The sequence below is a fragment of the Lutra lutra genome, chromosome 4 (genome assembly GCF_902655055.1).
Source record: "Lutra lutra chromosome 4, mLutLut1.2, whole genome shotgun sequence".
Classification (NCBI taxonomy): Eukaryota; Metazoa; Chordata; class Mammalia; order Carnivora; family Mustelidae; genus Lutra; species Lutra lutra.
Window position 1 is genome coordinate 173901035 of NC_062281.1, and position 20782 is coordinate 173921816.

General features: G+C 61.3%; 1 protein-coding gene across 9 annotated transcripts in view; it reads left to right on the top strand.

Moving 5' to 3' along the window:
* The window catches only part of ADGRB2 (adhesion G protein-coupled receptor B2), a 36578-nt gene that overhangs the window by 14430 nt on the left and 1366 nt on the right, over window positions 1–20782 (top strand). For 2 of the 9 annotated variants that reach the window (XM_047727881.1, XM_047727880.1), the window contains exons 3-28: window positions 4743–4826; window positions 5080–5244; window positions 6442–6606; window positions 7210–7374; window positions 7463–7630; window positions 7707–7808; window positions 7981–8087; window positions 8893–9087; window positions 9237–9305; window positions 9384–9492; window positions 9832–10162; window positions 10494–10599; window positions 10769–10812; window positions 11045–11171; window positions 11623–11726; window positions 11830–11932; window positions 12600–12750; window positions 12931–13000; window positions 13381–13447; window positions 13594–13679; window positions 13971–14069; window positions 16187–16358; window positions 16658–16753; window positions 17081–17120; window positions 17747–18363; window positions 20626–20661. In XM_047727881.1, the coding sequence (XP_047583837.1) occupies window positions 4743–4826; window positions 5080–5244; window positions 6442–6606; window positions 7210–7374; window positions 7463–7630; window positions 7707–7808; window positions 7981–8087; window positions 8893–9087; window positions 9237–9305; window positions 9384–9492; window positions 9832–10162; window positions 10494–10599; window positions 10769–10812; window positions 11045–11171; window positions 11623–11726; window positions 11830–11932; window positions 12600–12750; window positions 12931–13000; window positions 13381–13447; window positions 13594–13679; window positions 13971–14069; window positions 16187–16358; window positions 16658–16753; window positions 17081–17120; window positions 17747–18363; window positions 20626–20661 (3578 nt within the window). Of the gene's footprint in view, window positions 1–4742; window positions 4827–5079; window positions 5245–6441; window positions 6607–7209; window positions 7375–7462; window positions 7631–7706; window positions 7809–7980; window positions 8088–8892; window positions 9088–9236; window positions 9306–9383; window positions 9493–9831; window positions 10163–10493; window positions 10600–10768; window positions 10813–11044; window positions 11172–11622; window positions 11727–11829; window positions 11933–12599; window positions 12751–12930; window positions 13001–13380; window positions 13448–13593; window positions 13680–13970; window positions 14070–16186; window positions 16359–16657; window positions 16754–17080; window positions 17121–17746; window positions 18364–20625; window positions 20662–20782 lie in introns of those variants that run through there. The other 7 variants (XM_047727882.1, XM_047727883.1, XM_047727888.1 and 4 more) reach the window with 6 other exon arrangements.

The window sequence follows — 20782 nt, forward strand, 5'->3', positions numbered from 1 at the left end:
AAGGCTTGGCTGCCTGGTGGGGAGAGGAAAATAGGACTGGGCAGGTCAGCAGGGGCCAGCACGTGCTGGGCCCCGAGGTTTACGCTGGTAGCCGTACGGAGCCACAGAAGATTCCTTAGCGGTGGGGGTGGTTTGAGCTGGGCTCCCAGAGGATCACTTTGGAGGCTACAGAAGAGAATCAGGCTCGAGGGTGGGAGGTGGATGTGCAAAGGAACAATTAGAAGGTGGTGTGAAGACTGGATCACAGTAGCAAGTGTGAGGGGCTTTGGGGAAGGAGTAGGTAGGTGGAAGTGACTCGAGGGCCCATGGGAGTGAAGAAAGGCGTCTCTGAGGAGGTCCCAGTTGGACTGCATTGTGTTAGAGCCAGCGTGGTTCAGAAGAAAGAGCGTGGCCGCCGGGGGCGTCAGGTGGGCCTGGGTTCGCATAGCACTCAGGCTCTCTGTGGCATGGGACCTCAGAGCCGCGGTCCCGATCAGTAACATGGGAGAACCTACGCTTGTGAGCACGAGATGAGGCGAGGGTCCATGGGTGCACGGTGACTGGCAGGGAGGGGTTGTGTAGTAAACGTTGCCTCATTCAGAACCAAACACAACAGTTAAGAGCCCATCAGGGGTTGAGCAGAGATGTGGGTTCTGGGCAGTAGGTCCCTCCTGCCCAGGGTGGGCTCCTGGGTGACAAAGCCCACAGATTGCAGGGCTGTGAGCATCTGAGCCCCGGATCCTCCAAGCTTGTGCTGCTCCATGGACGAGACACTTGGGATTTCCGGAGGGCACTCACACCTCCTCCTGTGCTGTTGTGCTGTTGGCTCAGCGGCCTCTTCTTGTGCTGTTGGCTCAGCGGCCTCTTAGATTCCCCCAGTGGTGGGCCTCGAGCCGTCTGGACCTGTCCGCGGTATAGGCTGAGTAAACGTGGTTTCGGTAGTGACTTCTCTGGTCTTACCTGTGTTCCTCCCCTTCAGGTAGAACTGCCTCTCACCTGTGGGGACATGAATTGCTGGCTTCCCTTCGGAGGGAAGTGGGGTGGGGATGGAAGGGAGGGCAGTCCACGTAGGCCCCGTGGCCTTGGGGTTGTCCCCTCCCCTCTCTGGTCCAGCGCAGGAGGCCACAAGAGGGACTCAAGAGCTGGGCCTGGGACATGTTCTGATTTTCAAATCGGGTGCATTCTAGAAACCACCACCGTCACTTCTGGTTCTTTCTTGGGGCTGGCCAGCAAAGGGTTGGCGCCCGGTTTGTAGAGGCCGTGGAGACCCTGGGCAGTGGTGGGGGTCCACGGCAAGCGGGTCAGACAGCTCTCTCATTGCGTCCAGGTTTGCTGGCCCCAGAGGGATGGTCTAGACGCCAAAGCAGGAGCTGAATGAGGGGATTCTCAGCTGGATTGGTGTTAGGGCGGGCAGCTGCAGTGTTTACTAGGACACGGGTGTCAGGATGGGGGCTGGTCTAGGCAGAGGAGTGCTGGGCGGGGATGATACTCAAGGCTTACAAGGGACCATTTCCAGCGACCCCTGTGGGGTTGGGGGGAGAAGCTGGGAGTGGCATGTTCATTGGTGTTCACTGGTATGCCTTTGGGCCTGCTCCGGGGCCAGCGTGCACTGTTCTCGGGGAGACAGCTTCCACGACCTTCCTCCAAAGGGGTCCACAGGTGCGGGGAGGTTCGGACGGTTGGAAGGCAAAATCCTCCATGGGGACAGGGCCCACAGTGGAAGGGACAGCTGACGCTGCCTGGGGAGTGGGGGACGAGGAGGGCTTCACAAATGAGAGGCCGCATGAGCTGGGTTTTGAACCTCAGGTAGGAGCTTTTGAGGTGAAAAAGGTGGGAAACCAGCAGGTAGATATTTGAGAAGAAACGGTGGTCCAATTCTGGATGGGCTGAATGGGAGGACCCCTCCTCAGGAGACCTGTTCAGGAGGCAGGAGGCAACAGGGGAGCGAAGCCCAGCGTGGGGGTGCTGCAGGGGTGCCCCGGGAACAGCCACTCAGAGGGGCTAAGTCAAACCTGGGGGGTGCAGCAGAAACCCGACGAAGCGTGGCTACCCCATGTGGGAAGCAGCAGGAAGACAGAGCGGTCAGGGAGACTGGGACAGAGGCGGGACCGGTAGGAGAGAACCAGGAGAGTCGGGGAGGAGGGGAGTGTTTCCAGGTAGGAAGAGTCAATGGGACCCCATGCTGGCATGGGGTCAAGTGGGACAAAGCCAGCGGCCATAGGACTGAGCAATAAGGAGGGCGCTGATGACTTTGTCAGGAACAGTTTCAGCATAAAGATGTGGTCAGAAGCCAGACTGCGGTGGATTACCAGGCGAGGTGACATTTTGCGCCAGCATGTGAGTGGCAGGTGAGAAACCAGAGTGCCAGCTGTGGAACACTTATTGATGGGGAGGGAGTGGGGTGGGGGACAGTGGCTAGTGGAGGAAGGAGGGTTGAAGTAGGGCTCTCCCAGAATGGAGATCCATTTGGGGGCTGCCGTGAGAAGCCCACGCTGACCAAATGCTGAGCCAGAGGGTCATAGGTGGAGCCCTCCTGGACAGTGGGTGGGATGGGGTAGGAGCGGGGAATGCTGGGCCAGGCCAGGGTTGGGGGCTGGCCTTTGTAAGAGGGACTGCAGGGAATTTGGGAGTTGGAGAGGTAGGACAAAAAGTCAGGGCCCAGGGTTGGGAGAGGGGTTCCTAGGTCACGGCTCCTGCTTTCTCTGTAAAGGAGCCCCTTGCAGAGAGCAAGGGGGCAGAGATGAGCTCAAGGAGAGAGGTCAAGGTCTGGCACAGCTAAGGTGGGAAAGGGGAAGGCAGGGAGCTGGGGAGTGCTGCTGAGAAGCCCCAGGCGCCCGGGCGGATATGCAGCCCTGAATCTGTCCTGGTGCCAGTTGGCACAGCTGTGGATTTCTTCAGCAGCCTGGGGGTGGGCGTGGAGAAGGCGGCTTGTCACAAGGCTCCCGGGCTGGGGACTGGCTGAGCGGGTGTGGTGGAAGGGCTGGGTGAGGGAATTCGGGAGTGCGCAAGCATGGCACGGGCACCCTCTCTGTGGTCCCGCTGGAGGCAGGGCGCAAAGTGAGGCCGGGAGGAGTTGCAGATGCTGTTTGAAGGGAGGAGGCCCGGGGGCCGGAAGGGTGGCAAGCGAGGGTACAGAAGAGAGGCAGGTCGTGAGGGGAGGGGGAGATGGTAAAAATAAGCCAGATGGGTCCTGCCTTCTGGAGTGCTCACCCCATGCCAAGCAGGGTGCTAAAGGCTTCATGGCCCCCTCTCGGGGAGTCCTCAAGTCAGCCTTCAAAGGAGGCGGTATTCTGAGAACTGTTCTACAGAGGTGAATACAGAGTCAGAGAGGCAAAGATACTTGCCTAAGGTCACACAGCATGTCACGGCCGTGCCGCAGTTGGGATCCAGGATTGTCTGACTCCAGAGTTGTCCTGGGGGCCCAGGTTTCTGAGCTGGTGGAGAAGTTTTGGGGAAGGTATAGACTGAGTTCTGGGACTTGTGGCTGAAATGGAGGTAGGGGCCCTGGAGCTGCTAAGACCAGAAGCTGGGCTGAGTGGCACTTCAAGGCCCCCTGCCCAGTGGGTTTGCTCAAGGTGGCCCTCTTCCTGCCTGGTCGGATAGAGCTTTCTCTCAGACGCAGAGCCTGGACTGGGCAGCAGGGGGCAGGAAGAGCATAGCCCTCCTGGGTTTCTTCAGACACCAGGCCTTCTTGGTGCTGACCTGGCTTTGGGATATAGAAGAGGGTCTGAGGCTGGGGGCCAGCAGTACCTTCTAGTCCGGTGATAGCTTGGGCTGAGTCTTATCCCAAATGCTGCTCCTCCCTGCTCAGTAGCCTCTGGGTTGGGTTGGGCTGGGTCTTGCCCCTCTGTGTTTGTGTCAGCCCCCATCCGCACTGCCTAGCCTGTGGGAGAGGGCCTGGATGAGCTCATGTCTGAGCAGGAGGGGCCAGCTTTGGAGAATGGGAGCTCCCAGCCCCTCCTCCGGCACTGGTGGTGCTTCCAAGGCCTAGACCAGACACATAAATCAGGGTGGTCAGCTAAGAGCCTGGTGAGGCTGGGGCCGAGTTGGCAGCGGCCTCCATGAGCACCTGCTGTTCTCCCAGCCGCAGGGGAAGTGGGGAGGAGGGTCTATGGGGTTGTAGGCACCTGCCTGAGGCCCTGGGGTCTTGGCGGAGCAGCATTCTGACCTGGGCCTCGGGGTCCCAGTCCAGGGCCACATGGGAGCAGAATCCAGGCCTAACACTCAGCCCCTGGCTTGGTATGAATCATGTCCCAGCGACTGGTGTCGGTGGGGGGTGGGGGTGGGGGTGGCTGTGGTCTGTTTGTCAGCCTGAGGACTCCCAGGGGAAAGCACCTGGACCTCAGGCTCCCTCAGCTGTGTGCTCTTAGACAAGTCACGTCCCCTCTCTGGTCCTCAGTGTCCTCATCTTTAAACAGAGACGGTGGTCCCTGCATCCCGGAGGAGGACTGGGGGAGCTAGGTGTGGGTAGCACATGGTCCAGAAGCCTCCTGGAGCCTGTTGATGTGAGCAGCCACTCCTCTCCGGTCTCCCTCAGTCCAGCTGAGGCGAGAGGAGGTTGTAAGACTGTGGGCAAGTCCCGCGTGGCCTTCTGAGTTGCCTTGTCTGTTAAATGGTGGTGGGGGGGCAGGGGCCATGACTTGCATCACCTATTGTCGGTTCCAGACCCTCGGGCTGAGGGCGAGCCAGGCCACCCTCTCTGCGCCTCTCCGGCAGGACAGAGCTCCCTTTGCTGAGCCCCTGCCACCCTCTCCGTGTTCCAGGTGAGGAGCCGGAAGAGGAACCCAAGGTGAAAACCCAGTGGCCAAGGTCTGCAGATGAGCCTGGGCTATACATGGCGCAGACAGGTAACTCGGGCCCGCCTCCCTTCCTCTGCGGCGGGGGGCCCGATGGTGTGGTGTCTGGTGGCATGTGTGCTTGGCGTGTGCCCGTCTATGTCTGTGTCCTAGAGCTCAGTCACATCTCTGCCACGTGAGGCCTGTGGGCAGGGCTGGGCGGCCTCCTTACGAGCCTGTCCCCTGGGGTCAGGGCAGGAGGATCCCTAGGAGGCTGAGTGCTTGGGAGGTGCCCCCTGCCGCCGACGCTGTCCCTCTCTCGTAGGCGACCCGGCGGCTGAGGAGTGGTCCCCGTGGAGCGTGTGTTCTCTGACGTGTGGGCAGGGTCTGCAGGTGCGGACCCGCTCCTGCGTGTCCTCCCCCTATGGGACCCTGTGCAGCGGGCCCCTGCGGGAGACCAGGCCCTGCAACAATTCGGCCACCTGCCCAGGTATGCCCGTCCTCCCACCCGCTCGGCCTGCAGGGGTAGGTCCGGCCTGGGGCTCGGGCAGATTTATCTGCCAAAGATGGTGGGTCGCCTCCTTTTTTAATTCAGCAAACTTGATTGTCCCCCACACCATGCCCAGCCCTACACAGGGCACTGGGGACACAGGTGAATCAGACCAGGGCCCACACCGGTGGGCTCGGTTCTGGGCCCCGCACTCTCCTGATGCCTGTGTCCCGGTAATCAAGGCTCATCTTTTTACCCTCATTGCCCTCTGTGTTCCCTGCGCTCTGGCCATACCAGTGCCTCTTGCACTCTCGTCTCCCAGCATTGGCTTATTCTCATCCTATCCCCACCTTGGCTGTTACAATTCAGCCTGCCCTTTAAGATCTAAGACAAATGCCACTTCTTCTTCTTCTTCTTTTTTTTTTCTAAATGAAACCTTGCCTGACCATCCCCTCCCTCCTCTGACTCCCCATCCCAGTCCCCAGGGAGCCTCCTCAGTCCAGCATGGAGTACTGAGAATGTTGCATGCGTCTGCCTGGGACATGGTGGTCCGCCAGGGGGAGGTGGGGGACCGCTTCCGCCAGTCCTGTTCCTTGTTCCCGGAGGGAGCGCAGCGGTGCCTAGGCCATGACCAGCTCCTGGCCAGGGACTTAGAATAGGGCTATCTGGGAAGGGGTCTTGGCACCCCGGGTGTGGCAAGAGCTTGCGGAAGGCTGGGGCCAAGCTGTGTTCCAGAGTGTGAGCTCTCTGTGTCAGTGTCCGTGTAGAGGTTTGTGTCTCTTTGTGTGTCCATGCGCTTGGGATCGGGAGGGGCACTACTCTTGCCCCAAGCCTGTCATGTTGGATTCTTGCTTTGGGTCTGGGGATCGGGAGGGCTGGGGTGGGATAGGCTGGGGCGGATATGGAGACTTTTCCTGGGCTCTCCTGTGCCCCCAGGAGAGGAGGAGCCCCTGCTCCCGTCCTGGGTCAGTCCTAGTCTCCCTGTCCCGGTGTCCGCAGGAGGTATCCTGTGTGAGTTGGGACTAGAAGCCTGTGTCTTTGACTCCCCCCCGCCAAGGGCGGAGTCCTGGGAGAGCCAATGAGGAGCTGTCGCAGAGCTGCCAGAGCTCCTGATTGGTGGGCGGATGGGCAGTGGGCGGATGGGCAGTGGGCGGGGCCAAGGTGCTGCCCAGCCACCGGCCACGTGCTTCCTTGCAGTGCACGGCGTGTGGGAGGAGTGGGGCTCCTGGAGCCTGTGCTCCCGCAGCTGCGGGCGGGGGTCCCGGAGCCGGATGCGGACCTGCGTGCCCCCACAGCACGGCGGCAAGGCCTGCGAGGGTCCCGAGCTGCAGACTAAGCTCTGCAGTATGGCTGCCTGCCCGGGTCAGTAGTGCCCGTGGGCTGCCAGGCGGGCGCTGCCCAGCCGGGTGGGGGTCGGGAGACCCAGGGGAGGCAGTCAGGTCCAGTGCCCTGCCCCTGGGGGCCCATGAACTTGAACCAAGCATGGGGAGACTGGCGAAGTGTACTGGCCAGCGTGGGAGGTGATGTGGCCTGGCCCAGACTTGGAGTTGGCACACAGAAACTCCATGGCAAGAAGACTGCCCCTTTCCTTAAGTCCCGGGATACCCTTGCTGTTGTCACCCTTTGGTGCTCATGGCCAGCCTGGCTGTGAGGCGACACAAATCTGGGCTTAAGAGTGGGCAGAGATCCAGAGGCATCCCTGGGGCCCATTTCCCTAACCAGGAGAGGGCAGGTGCCACCTTGGTGCTGAGTGCAGAGGGATGCTGTGTTCCTGGAGCTGGTGACAGGCAGGCAGGCCCAGGCCCAGGCACTACCTACTCACTGCAGCCCCCCTGCATCCACCCCTCTCCCGTGGGTCTGACCTGGTTCAAATGGAATGCCTAGCAGGCTCTGCCTCCTCCCTGCCCCCACTGTTCCCCATGCCCCTTGCTCAACGGCCACCCCTGCTTGTGTCTCCCCATGCAGTGGAAGGCCAGTGGCTAGAATGGGGTCCCTGGGGCCCGTGCTCCACCTCCTGTGCCAACGGGACCCAGCAGCGCAGCCGGAAGTGCAGTGTGGCAGGCCCAGCCTGGGCCACGTGTACAGGGGCACTCACGGACACCCGCGAGTGCAGCAACCTCGAATGCCCGGGTGAGTGCTCACTGCCAGGGCCGGGGGCAGGTGGCAGCCCCGCCTCCGGGGGTGACTGGGGCCACTCACGCCCCCGCTCCTCCCGCAGCCGCGGATAGCAAGTGGGGGCCGTGGAACGCATGGAGCCTGTGCTCCAAGACGTGCGACACAGGCTGGCAGCGCCGCTTTCGCATGTGCCAGGCCTCGGGTGCGCAGGGCTACCCTTGTGAGGGCACCGGAGAGGAGGTGAAGCCTTGCAGCGAGAAGAGGTGTCCAGGTATTGGTCGTAGGCCCCCCGGGAGGCTGAGGGGCAAGGCTGTGGGCCTGGCTGAGCCCCTACACTGCCCCCACAGCCTTCCACGAGATGTGCAGGGACGAGTATGTGATGCTGATGACATGGAAGAAGGCAGCTGCTGGCGAGATCATTTACAACAAGTGCCCCCCCAACGCCTCAGGTTAGGGCTGCGGTGGCTCTCCCCAAAGCCCCCACCCCTGCTCTTTCTGCTCACCCCCTTTTGCTGCTCCCACCCCCCGCCCGTTTGAGCCTGTGAGCTTGGGTGTGGAGTGAAGTGGGTAGGAGTCCAGCCCCCATGCCCAACCCCGTGTCCCTTCCTATCCCCCCTGCAGGGTCTGCCAGCCGCCGCTGTCTCCTCAGTGCCCAGGGCGTGGCATACTGGGGTCTGCCCAGCTTCGCCCGCTGCATCTCCCACGAGTACCGCTACCTGTACCTGTCTGTGAGTGTGCCCCGTGGGGCTGGGGCGGCAGAGGATCTGTCCCAGGCTCGGGCAGGGGTGGGAGGAGCTTGCCTCCTGCTCTGGCCCATGTGCCTTCGCAGACATATGCTGTCTGGCTGTACCTCTGCCTGGCTGTGCCCCTCCTTGCCCAGCACACTCCTACTCACATCTCAAGGCCCAACCATCAAGTGTCTTCCCTTGTTCCTGGCGGCTCCTTCTGTGCTCCTCTGGTCCCCCGAGCCTCCTGGTCATGAGGTGTCGTGAATGTTCATCGAAGTATCTGTGTCCCCTTAGACTGAGGGTTCCTTAAAGGCAGGCACAAAGTTGGATTATTTTTGTGTCCCCAGTGCCCAGCCCAGGAGGGCCTGCTCGGGGGCTAAGAATATCGGTAGCGAATGTGGCCTCTGTGTCGCGCATGTCTGACTGTATTTGGTACCTGTGTGTTTGCACTCAGAGCTCGTGTTTGAGAGAGAGAGTGATAGTGAGGGTGCGTTACGCTTGGGAGCATGCCTGACCCCTCTGAGATGGGGAGGCGCCTCGTCCCTGTGCCATGCTTGTCATCTTTTCTGTGCACATCTGAGCACCTCCCTTTTCTAGCTGTTTCTATTTCTGTCTTTTTCAAGTATCTTTAGGTCTTTTTCTTGGACTCTGTCTCCTATGAGCCCCTTTGAGCAGCTCTCTCTGACCTTTTCCCCCCTCTCTCTCCCTCTTGGAAGCAAGCAGTGGGTGGACCTGAGTGGGATGGGCCCGTGGCCGGTCCCAGCTTCTGACCCCGTGGTGACAGCAGCCCGCCTGTCCCCCGCAGCTTCGGGAGCACCTGGCCAAGGGGCAGCGCATGCTGGCAGGCGAGGGCATGTCACAGGTGGTGCGCAGCCTGCAGGAGCTACTGGCCCGGCGCACTTACTACAGTGGGGACCTGCTCTTCTCCGTGGACATTCTCCGGAACGTCACGGACACCTTCAAGAGGGCCACCTATGTGCCCTCGGCTGATGACGTGCAGGTGCCACCCTGCCCCACCAGAAGGAAGGAGGGCACCCTAGACTGAAGTGGGGGGTTGGGACCCCATGGCAGAGTCTGTGTTCGGGGTGGCAGGGGAAGCCACCGTCCCTGGGGTTGGGACCTCCTGACTCCTGCGGCATTTGCCCCCAGCGCTTCTTCCAGGTGGTGAGCTTCATGGTGGATGCAGAGAACAAGGAGAAGTGGGATGACGCTCAGCAGGTGAGGGGCGGGGCTTGCAGGCTCCATCCCCCCAGGACCCACCCCTTCCTGGGACCCTTATATATTCTCTGTCTCCAGGTATCCCCTGGCTCTGTGCACCTGCTGCGTGTCGTGGAGGACTTCATTCACCTGGTGGGCGATGCCCTCAAGGCCTTCCAGAGCTCTCTGATTGTCACAGACAACCTGGGTACCAGGAGGCAGGCTAGGGAGCCGGGGCTGGAGAAGGCAGAACCCAGGCCGCTCTGGGGGAGGGATGGTTTCTGCGGGGCTCTTGCTACTTTCCTGTCTCTCTGGGTCCTCTCTTTCCTTCATTTAACCCCTTCTTTGTATCTCTGTCCCTGTCTTTTCTCCCCTTCTCCCCACCCCGACCCGGTTGTTTCTCTGTGCGCGTGTCCCCCTACCTGCGTGTTTGTACCAACCTCGGTGTCTGCGTCTGCCTTCCTGGCATCTGTCTCTCCCCTTTCTGTCTCTTACCCTGTGACTCTCCCGGCCGCCTCTGTCCCTCTGTCTCTGGTGCCGGTCGCAGTGATCAGCATTCAGCGTGAACCGGTCTCAGCTGTGTCCAGTGACATCACATTCCCCATGCGCGGCCGCAGGGGCATGAAGGACTGGGTGCGGCACTCGGAGGACCGCCTTTTCCTACCCAAGGAGGTGCTCAGCCTCTCCTCCCCGGGGAAGCCAGCTGTCTCTGGCCCAGCGGGCAGCCCTGGCAGGGGGAGGGGCCCAGGAACCGTGCCCCCTGGCCCCGGCCACTCCCACCAGCGCCTCCTGCCGGCAGACCCCGAGGAGTCGTCCTCCTACTTTGTGATCGGTGCTGTGCTCTACCGCACGCTCGGCCTCATCCTGCCTCCCCCCAGGTGAGTCCCCGGGGAAGGGTGGATGGGGCCGCCCAGGTGAGAGAAGGAGGACTGAGCCTGTGCTGGCCACGGGGAGCTCCCTCCACAGCCTCCTGGACCTTGGTCACTGTTGCCTGGCTAGGGACACAGGGGCTCCCAGAGGCTTTATGGGGACTGGGGCTGTTGGACTGAGCTCTAGAGCTCATATGAAGTCCCGGGCCCCACTGAACTCTAGGCCTTTCCCGGGCCATGGCTCCCTGGTGGCCCCCTGCCCCTGATCTAGAGCACCTCCGGGGTTCTTGCCTGGGTCTGGGCCCCACTGGCACGAGCTGACCTCAGTACCTGTCCCCAGACCCCCACTGGCTGTCACATCCAGGGTGATGACAGTGACTGTGCGGCCACCCACCCAGCCACCAGCTGAGCCCCTAATCACAGTGGAGCTCTCGTACATCATCAACGTGAGTGGGGGTCCAGACAGTAACCTTGGGGTACCCCATCGCGGGCAGCCAAAGCCCTGTCCGATAGCAGGCTGAACCTCTGGCTTGTGGGGGGTCTGCTGTGGCAGGATGGGTAGTAGTCTGGGGGAGCTCCCCGCCCCATGCTGTGCTCGTGACTTCTGTTCCCCAGGGCACCACGGATCCCCGCTGCGCCAGCTGGGACTACTCCAGAGCGTGAGTTGGGTGGGGGCTCTGCTGGGGTGGGGGGTGCAGCTCTAGCACCTCTCTGTCAGGGGCCTGTCTCACCTGGAAGGCAAGAGAGTTCTCTGGGGCTGTCCTTGGCTGGAGGGATCCAGGGTTCATCCTGGGGCTCCCAGCCACTGGCCTCACCCTGGATTTCCTCTAGCTCCGGGGGTGGGGCCGCAGAATTGGGCTGGGTATCACTCCACCTCTCCCCTGACTCCAGAGATGCCAGCTCAGGGGACTGGGACACTGAGAGCTGCCAGACGCTGGAGACACAAGCAGCCCACACTCGCTGCCAGTGCCAGCACCTGTCCACCTTTGCTGTGTTGGCCCAGCCGCCCAAGGACCTGGTGAGCAGGAGGGAGGTGCCTGGGCTGGGAGGGCGGCAGGGGATGCTCCCGGCTTGCCAGGAGCCGTATGTGGCGGTGTTGGCGGGGACCTGGGTGATCCCGCACACGGGTCCGAGCAGGTGTACTTGGGGGACTGCACACATAAGTCCGTGCCACTGGGAGGGTGCTCACAGGGACGACATGTGCCTGGGGGCAACTGCATGTGTGTACACACACGTACATGTCTGGTTGTGTGTAGTAGAGTGTGGGTGACCGAGCCTAAATGCACATCCACGTGTGTGACTGTGTCTGCCCGTGCACACGTAGATGCGGCGGGGAGTTCCATCCCGTGTGTGAGTGTGGGTGAAGGTGTAGGTGCCCGTTGGTGCAGGACAGGGTGTGGGGAGGGGGCGGGCCCCCCTGCAGCTGACCAGCCCTGTGCCCTCATGGACCACCTACTCATCCTCCCTAGACCCTGGAGTTGGCAGGCTCCCCCTCGGTCCCCCTCGTGATCGGCTGTGCCGTGTCCTGCATGGCACTGCTCACCCTCCTTGCCATCTACGCCGCCTTCTGGAGGTAGGTGGGATGCTGGGCGGGGTGAGGCGGTGGGGGGTGGCCAGCCAGCCCCGCTTGGACGCGGTGGCTAGCTCCTCTGCCCCTGCCTGCCGTGCCCTCTCAGGTTCATAAAATCCGAGCGCTCCATCATTTTGCTGAACTTCTGCCTGTCCATCCTGGCTTCCAACATCCTGATCCTCGTGGGCCAGTCCCGGGTGCTGAGCAAGGCAGGTGCAGGTCATGGGTGCCAGGGTGAGGGAGGAGTGAAAGGGCTGAGGGCAGAGAGCACTTGCTGGGGACCGTGCAGTGGCAGCTGTTTGTAAACACCCAAGCCCTGCGCTGGGGGAGGGACTGAGCGGGAAGGAGTGTGTGTTGAGTGCACGTGGGGCCACTGGAGAGGGGTGTGTACCCGAGGGGTGACTGTCCCTGTGCCTCTGGGAGCACATCTGTGAGCTGAGCTCCTGTGCTCATGCATTGGGCCGCCTTGGGTCTGCGGGAGCCCGAGCAGGGCTTTTCATGCCACCTGCCTGTGGGTGACCTTGGCTGGCTGTCCCCTCTGCCCCCTTGGCTGGCTCTGCGAAGCACCAGGCGCGGGCCCGTCTGGCTGTGACGTGGCAGCAGTTCCTGTCTGTCCCCTCCCTGCCAGCCCTGTCTGCGTGTGGGTGGCCTGCCCGCCCGCCTCCCGGATGTCGAGTTCTGTGTGCATGTCACTGGGCCCGTGTCGTGCTGTGTGTGGGTGCAGAGAGGCGGGGGTGCCTGACAGGGCTCTGTCGGGGGGCGGGATGGAGCTCAGGTGGGCGGCCGTGGCAGCGCCCAGCGGTGGATGTGGGAAGCCCGGCACCTCCCACCCTGGTGGCTGCTCAGGGCCACTCCCTCCCTCCCGTCTCCCTGCAGGGTGTCTGCACCATGACTGCCGCCTTCTTGCACTTCTTCTTCCTCTCCTCCTTCTGCTGGGTGCTCACGGAGGCCTGGCAGTCCTACCTGGCTGTCATCGGACGGATGCGTACCCGCCTTGTTCGCAAGCGCTTCCTCTGCCTGGGCTGGGGTGAGCAGGGCCTGTGCTGGACTCTGTCGCTGGGCTTTGGGGGCAGGAGCAACGGGACGGGGTCAGCTTTGGCCCTGGCCCCGCTCTCTGGGCCCAGGGTCAGCTGTGTTGGGGCTGGGAGGCTGAGAGGACGCCGAGAACCCGCAGCCATCTCACTGTGGCCCTCCCCTGCTCCTCCAGGTCTGCCGGCCCTGGTGGTGGCTGTGTCTGTCGGCTTTACCCGCACCAAAGGATACGGTACATCCAGCTAGTACGTGGGCCTCCTGCGGTGGGCAGCAGGGCGATGAGTGGACCTGTTTGCGCATCACACTGGGCGTGGGGTATACTCAGGCCGCGGTCCTAGCCCCTGCCTGCTGTGCTTGGGGCAAAATATTGCCTCTGAGCCTCTGTATCCCTGACTGTAGAAGGATATGCTGGGATTGGGGATAATCGCTAAGAACTCTTTAGCTCAGGGGTCAGACCACCATTCGATACCCATGGTGGGCTCAGGGCTGGGTCTTTGTTAGAGAGGAAGCAGGCTCAGCAGGAGCCCAAGGCTCAGTGTCACCCAGCTGGAGGCTCTGCCCCACGGACAGCCCAGGTGGCACTGAGCGGGTGTGTCTGACGCCCCCTCTTTTCCCTCCACCCCAGCTGCTGGCTCTCCCTGGAGGGCGGCCTGCTCTATGCCTTTGTGGGCCCTGCAGCTGTCATTGTCCTGGTATGTGCCCCGTTAGCATCCTGGGAAGGGTGTGGCCGTAGGGGCTCTATCCTCTCCCTGCACTCCAGCTCCCACCTGGGGGTTTCCCTACTAGGAGGGCACCTGGTGATCCCGTCTCTCCCCCCCACCCCTCACTGGGCCCCCAGGTGAATATGCTCATTGGGATCATCGTCTTCAACAAACTCATGGCACGTGATGGCATCTCCGACAAGTCCAAGAAGCAGAGGGCCGGGTAAGGGGGCTGCGACTTGGCCTTGTGGGAAATGGTGCAGGGAGGGCAGGCTGGGCCTCTCGGAGACTCAGGGCTTGCCGATGCAGCTGGGGCTCCCTGACCTTGGTGCATCAAGGGTGCAGGCAAGGTGGGCACCTGGAGTGCTCCACTGCATCCCCTCACCCACCCTAACCCACCTCTTTCTCTCTCGTCTGCCCTCCCCCTCCCACCCCACTTGGGGCTCATGCTGCCCCGTCTCCTCCCGCTTCCCATGTGTCTCCCCCCCTCTCCCGTGTCTGTGCCGCCCCCGAGGTCGGAGCGGTGCCCCTGGGCCAGCCTGCTCCTCCCCTGCTCAGCGTGTGGAGCGGTCCCCAGCCCCCTGCTCAGCTCAGCCTCGGCCAGGAACGCCATGTTAGTTGTGCCCCCCGGGGGGGAGGGGGTGGGGGCGGGCGGGGGCAAAAGAAATGGGGGGCAGTGCCCATGGTTGGGGGGAGGAGGGATATCAGCCCAGTCCCCTGAAAAGCTTGCCCTGTCCTGCCAACTGCCACACACTCTCAAGGGCTTGGCACTGATGCAGCAAAGGGCAACGGGGAGTGAATGTCTGTGCCTCTTGGAAAATGCTGGGTTTCCTGTGCCCACCCCTTGCTCCCACCCCTGCCCCCCACTCCCAGCTTATGTTTTATCCAGGCACAGCTGCAGAGCCCTCCTTACACCCCCCCCCAACCTACAGAGGCTTTTAGAATCTTAGACCCTTAGAATTCTTGAGCTCATAGAACCTTAGAATGATAGAATCTTAGAATAAGACAATCAGAAGCTAAGAATGTTAGAATGAGTGAATCATAGTCTTATCATTTGTCACAGAATCTGAGGTTTAGAATTTTAGAGGCAGTGAATCTCACAATCAATTGGGGGGACAGAGAATCTAACAGACGGAGAAGTATTTCAGCAACATAACCCCCGGAGGTGGAGAATCCTAAAATCAGAGCCACTTAAGAGCAGAATGAGTGAATGAATGAATCCACAGGGGCCTTGGGCCCAACCTCCTCCTACCCAGGGCCAGAAATCCATCGGAGCCTCCCTGACCAGTGGGGGTCCAGCTTTATCTTGCACACCTCCTGGGTCAGGGAAGCTCACGGCTTCTGGAAGCAGCTGGCACCATCTCTGGGAAGCTGTGCGTGGTAGAAAGCTCCCTCTCCCTCGGGCTTCCGTCTGCCTCCCTGACCCAGTCTCTCAGAACTAGCAGTTAAAAGTCTGGGCTTTGGAGGCGGCCAGGCTGGGTCTGCCTTCCAGCTCTGTCTCTCTCTCCCAGTTGGGCACACTCCAGTTTCCTCATCTGTAAATTGGGATAATAATCCCCATGCCTGTTTACTGGCGTTGTTTTGATCACAGTGTGAACTAATGTATGTAAATTGTTCAGTGTAGGGCCTGGCAGAGGATTGGTGGTTAATCAATGGTAGCTCTTATGACTGTGATTAGGCCCTTTCTGAGTCTTGGCTGCGCCCCCAGGAGCTGTGGAGACCACTGTGCCCGCCCCCTGCCAGGCTGAATAGCCCCCAGCTTCTCTTCCTAGGACAGGTCTTGGCCCCCTGCCCATCTCTCTGCCTTGTCCGGGGCTGTTCCCACCCCTGCCTGACTCTCCTGCTGGGGTGTTCACGAGGCAGAGTAGGCTGGGCGTGGCACCTGGCCCAGTAGGGCAAACTTGCCCTGCTGTGCCCACGTGGGCCCTAGCTGGTGAGGGTGGGCTGGCTCTGGGGCCGGGATGTCAGGGCACGTCTACCTCTTTCCTTGGCCGTCCCTGCTCAAGGAGTGTGTGGGGGGGTGTGGGTTTGGTCATGACCCCAGCTTTTCTGGCCAGCCCCAGCTATGCACTTTCTGCCCAGGGCTCTGAGCGCCGCACCCCCCCCCCCCAGCCTGGCACAGCCTCCTTGAGGGGGAAGACGCTCTGCTGCCCCGGGCCTGGGCCCATCCCCAAAGATGTGTGCGCTCACGTCCTCCGTGCTCTCTGACTGCTGGATCTCTGTGTCGGCCTGCCTCATGCTCTCTCCCTCCTGCGTCTGCTGTCTCTCCATGTCCGGCCCCCTCCCGCCTCTCCTGGAATCTCTGGGGGTGCATCCCAGGCCTGTGATTCCACGCAGATTGGGGCTGAAAGTCAACAGCATCTGCATCTGCTTCCCTCCCGGTCTTCTCTCCCATCCAGCTCTGTCCACTTACTTGCTCGGTCTCCATGCCGGGTCTCCATGCCCAGACGCTGGCCCTGGCTCTGGCTGAGCCCCGCCCTCTCAACCCCTCCCACCTCTCCTCCGCCGCTCTCTGGCCCCCGCTGCAGCCCTTCTCCGCTCTGTCTCTGGTCTCTGTCTCTCTGCCGTGGGCTCCTGGCCTCTGTCTGCTTGGGGACATGGCTGAGGTCTTGGAGTTTGGCCCTCTGCCAGTCTTGGGCGTCTTACGGGCCCCAGGCCGAGTGCGGGCCTGGACTCAGCAACCCCATCCCCGGAGGGTCACTCTGATGGGCCCTCTGCTGCCGTTCTCAGGGCCTCGCTCTGGAGCTCCTGCGTGGTGCTGCCGCTGCTGGCGCTCACCTGGATGTCGGCCGTCCTGGCCATGACAGACCGGCGCTCCGTCCTCTTCCAGGCTCTCTTTGCGGTCTTCAACTCCGCGCAGGGTTTCGTCATCACTGCAGTGCACTGCTTCCTGCGCCGGGAGGTGGGGCTGGGCTTCTCCCCGCCCCTTCCCATCCGCCTCACCTGTGCGGACGGGGCGGAGCCAAGCCCCAAGGTTTGGGGAGGGGGCGCTCCTAGCTGGGTGCGGAAGCCGGTTGCTTGGGGAGGTCTTGACCTTGGCCTTTGGGAGTCTGGGGCTCCTTCTCCCTTCTGACCTTCCCCTACACTGGATGCACTTCTTTTCTTCCACACCCACCTGGGTGCCTGGGATGGGAGGCACAGCCAGCTGTGCCCAGGGGGCCTGTGGTGGCCTGAAGCCCAGAGGGTGCCCGCTGCCCCCAGGTCCAGGACGTGGTGAAGTGCCAGATGGGCGTGTGCCGGGCGGATGAAAGTGAAGACTCCCCGGACTCCTGTAAGAACGGGCAGCTGCAGATCCTGGTGAGCGAGGAGGCTGAAGCAGGCTGTGGGTGGGTTCTGAACATGCTCCCCGGCTCCAGTCCTCCTGCCCCGGGATGAGAGACAGGGACGGGACAGAGACCTGGTCTGAGTCAGGCCCAGTCACTGACAGCTTGGTGGCATCAGGCAGGTCTTCTCCCCTCTCAGTTTTCCCACCTGTTGGGTGAGGCTGGAGAAGACCCCGTCTGGGCTCAGGCACTGTGCCAAGGGCAGCCCCTCTGGGTGGCTGGGGAGGGTCGAGCCCCCTGCCCCCACCCTGATACATGGATCCTCTCTCTGCCCTTCTGCTCTGTTCCTCTCTGCCTATAGTCAGACTTTGAAAAGGATGTGGATCTGGCCTGTCAGACAGGTGAGTCTGCCTGAGAGCTGAGAATGGCCCCTGAGAGTGGGCAGGAAGGGAGGGCCTGTTAACGGTCTGGTTGTGGAGTTTAGTCAGAGAGCCCGAAGTTGGAGTCAAAGCTGTGAACACCACTTACTGTGTGACTTTGGGCAAAGGGCTTACTTCTCGGAGCCTTAACTAAATTAGGGGACATCAAATGCCCAGCAGGATGGTTGGTATGCAGTGGCTGTCACATTGTTGTATCATTTCCATGCTTCGTACCAGAATCCACTTTCCACTTCTGGCTCCTGGGGAGGAGCTACCGGGCCAAGGCAGGGAAAGGAGCAAGGCCATTTTGACAGTCTTGGGGCTGTGGGGGTCAGAGGTCAGGACCTGCACTGGGAGCTGACCTGTGGGAACTAGGCCTTGGCTTCATCCCTTGCCCTGCCTTGCTGTGGGGCTCTGGGCCGGTCTGACCCCTCTTCTTAACCCATCTGGTATGTGAGAGAGTGCCTCCCGCAAAGCCATCGCTCCAGGACTGTTTCCTCTCCTTGGACTCAGTCCAAGCTCAGGAGCTTGGAACCCATCCAGCCTGGGCCAGGGCATCGGGGACCCCTCCTCCTCAGGACTTACCTCTCTCCCACTCCTGCCCTCAGTTCTGTTCAAGGAGGTCAACACTTGCAACCCATCTACCATCACGGGCACACTCTCCCGCCTGTCCCTGGACGAGGACGAGGAGCCCAAGTCCTGCCTTGTGGGTCCTGAGGGCGGCCTCAGCTTCTCACCGCTGCCCGGGAATATCTTGGTGCCCATGGCGGCCTCGCCAGGGCTGGGGGAGCCCCCGCCCCCGCAGGAGGCCAACCCCGTGTACATGTGTGGTGAAGGCGGCCTGCGGCAGCTGGACCTCACATGGCTGCGGCCCGAGCCGGGCTCTGAGGGGGACTACATGGTGCTGCCCCGGCGGACTCTGAGCCTGCAGCCCGGCAGCGGGGGCGGAGCTGGCGAAGAACCCCCAAGGGCCCGGCCCGAGGGCACCCCTCGGCGCGCTGCCAAGACGCTGCCCCACCCCGAAGGCTACCCCAGCTTCCTGTCTGTGGACCACTCGGGCCTGGGGCTGGGCCCTGCCTATGGGTCCCTACAGAACCCCTACGGGATGACCTTCCAGCCACCCCCGCCGACGCCCAGTGCTCGCCAAATACCTGAGCCTGGGGAGCGCAGCCGGACCATGCCCCGTACTGTGCCAGGCTCCACCATGAAGCTGGGCTCCTTGGAGGTGAGGGGCCATAGGGCGTGGGGTGGGTTGGGGGAGGCCTGCCCCCATGGGCCCCAGATGATGTCTGAGTAGCAGGCAGCAGCCAGGGAGGGACAGCAGGCGCTGCCCCCTGCCAAGCGGCTCCTTTGTACCAAGTGACTGGGAGTGTGTACACCATGCCTTTCTTCCTCGCTGTGTGCTCCCACGGGTACAAGGGAATTCTGGCTTCTCTGGACTCAGATGGGCTGGGACTCCGTGTGCAGAGGGTGCACTTTTCATGCTTTCTGGCTTGCTTCGGTTCCTCCTTTGAGGTGACTGATTAGGACGGGTCTTCCTTGGAGGGGCGCAGTGTTGGGTTGTTAGGGAAGCCACATCAGGGGCTGGGAGCCCAGGTCGCTGAGTCTGGCAGGTCTGAGTTTGGATCCGAGCACCACCGATCAGCCGTGAGGTCCCGAGTGTCATCTTTCTCCAAGCCTCAGTCTCCTTGTTTGTAAAGAGGGCAGCCTCTTTGTAGAATTGTTCCGAGGACTAATTGAGTGGTATAAATGTTTGTGTATTTGTGGAGCAAGTAGAAAGTGCTAGATAATTGGAAATTGATGCTGTTAACATCCCTGAAATCAGCCTCAGGCACTGGCCCTAGGCCTCTGGTGTTGACCCTTTCTTCCTGAAAAAAACCCCTGAGAAAAGCCCCTTTGTCTCCCTGCCTGTGTGTTTTCTGTGGATGCCCCACCTTCTCTCCAGCTTCCTCAGGGAATTACTGGGAACAAGCAGGTGACAAGCAGTGAGCCACTGTAGAACTCTAGGACATTCTAGAACTCTGGAGGGATGATGGAAACACAGATAAGGACGGGCTGGAGTCACAGCTCAGACACCGTAGGCTGCTCGTGTTTGGCCTCCGACATCTCTCCTCATCCTCCACACAAAGGAAATTAAGTTAGCAGCTAGAGGTTTGCAAGTTTAGTTTCTCTCCCAAAAATGTTTCTTGAACATTTGGTGCCCGCTCCTGCTGCAGATGGCAGAAACAGGAAGGCATAACAAAGACAAAATGACACCAGAGCCAGGGAGGAGCTCGGTCGGCGTCACGGCAGGTTTTGTTCTGTGGACACCTGCCCGGGGCTGGCCACGGAGGAGGGGCCAGTTTTGGGCTCTGTGTGTGGGAGGTAGCAATAAATGTGGCGGTGTCTTCAGGGGTCAAGGATGACGTCCAGGATTCTGGTGCAGACAAACTGCAGTGGAGTGGAGGCGGAGGAATGAGTTTGGGGTGGGGAATTCGGAGTTTTTTTAGTTGGGCACAGCTGTGTGTGTGGTGCCTGTGGGCAACAGGGGACAGGAAGAGATGTCCTGCTGCCTCCAGAGAGAGAGATGTGGCCAGAACAGGGAGGGCATACGCGTGGTGGTGCTTGGTCAAGGGCACAAGAAGGTCTAGGGCTGAGCATGGAAGGCCTCATGCGGGGGAAACCAGGGATGGTGGGAAGACCAGGAGGGCGTGGTGTCATGGAGGCCAGTGGCGATGATCATGTCTGCTGGGCCCAGGACTTAGGAAATCTTAGCTGGTGGTCTTAGCATCATCCCTGAGGGCCTTGGGGGAAGTCCCTTCCCCTCCCCAGACCCCAGTTTCCCCAGGGTAACCCGGGACAGTTGACCTACTCTCATGAGTACTCCTGGTGCCAACACTAAGACTCTCAGGCCTCATCCTTGAACAGCACTGTACCCTGCAGAGGGCCTTGAACATTTCGTGCTCTTAGGCAAGCGATGGGCTGTAGGGGTGCAGAGGCCAGGGAGGCAAGACCTGGTTTGTCAGCAAGGCGGGGTCCAAGGAAGGACTGAAAACTGAGTCCTTGTGTTCACCGGGCATGTGGAAGGTTCCAAGGAGAGGCGCGCCTGTGGCTGGCAGAGAATGGGGCAGGATGGGGTGAAAGGTAGAGCCCGGGGCCCAGAGGAGGGACAGTCTACTGTGTGATCCCGTGTAGAAATCCATGTCTCGGTGACACTTGGCTGGGGTGTCTGTGGTGTGTCTGCCTGCAGGTCTGGGTGTGTGTGGGCCTTGCAGGAGCGGTGGGAGTGCGGGGCTGCAGTGGGGTCACGCCTCAGCTCCTCATCCCCCAGGCTTCTGTCCTTTTGCTCCAGTCCCAGGGCTCCCCTTAAGAGCTCCTGGCTCCTGGGCCCGGGCTGGCAGGGGGGTGTGAGGGCAGATGTGGAGTACCAGGGCTCCTGCTCTAAAGCCCCCGCGTGCAGTTAAAACACTTTCTTCTCCTTCACTGTCTCCTTGTTGCTCCCTCCCAGCGAAAGAAGTTACGATATTCAGACCTGGACTTTGAGGTAAGTGGTGCGTGTGTGTGAGTGTGTGCGTGTGAGTGTGTTGGGGGGCATCTGTCCATGGTGTCTGTCCCCAGAGGGTCCATTCCTAACATGAGCCAAAGCTTCACTGCAGAGCCTGACC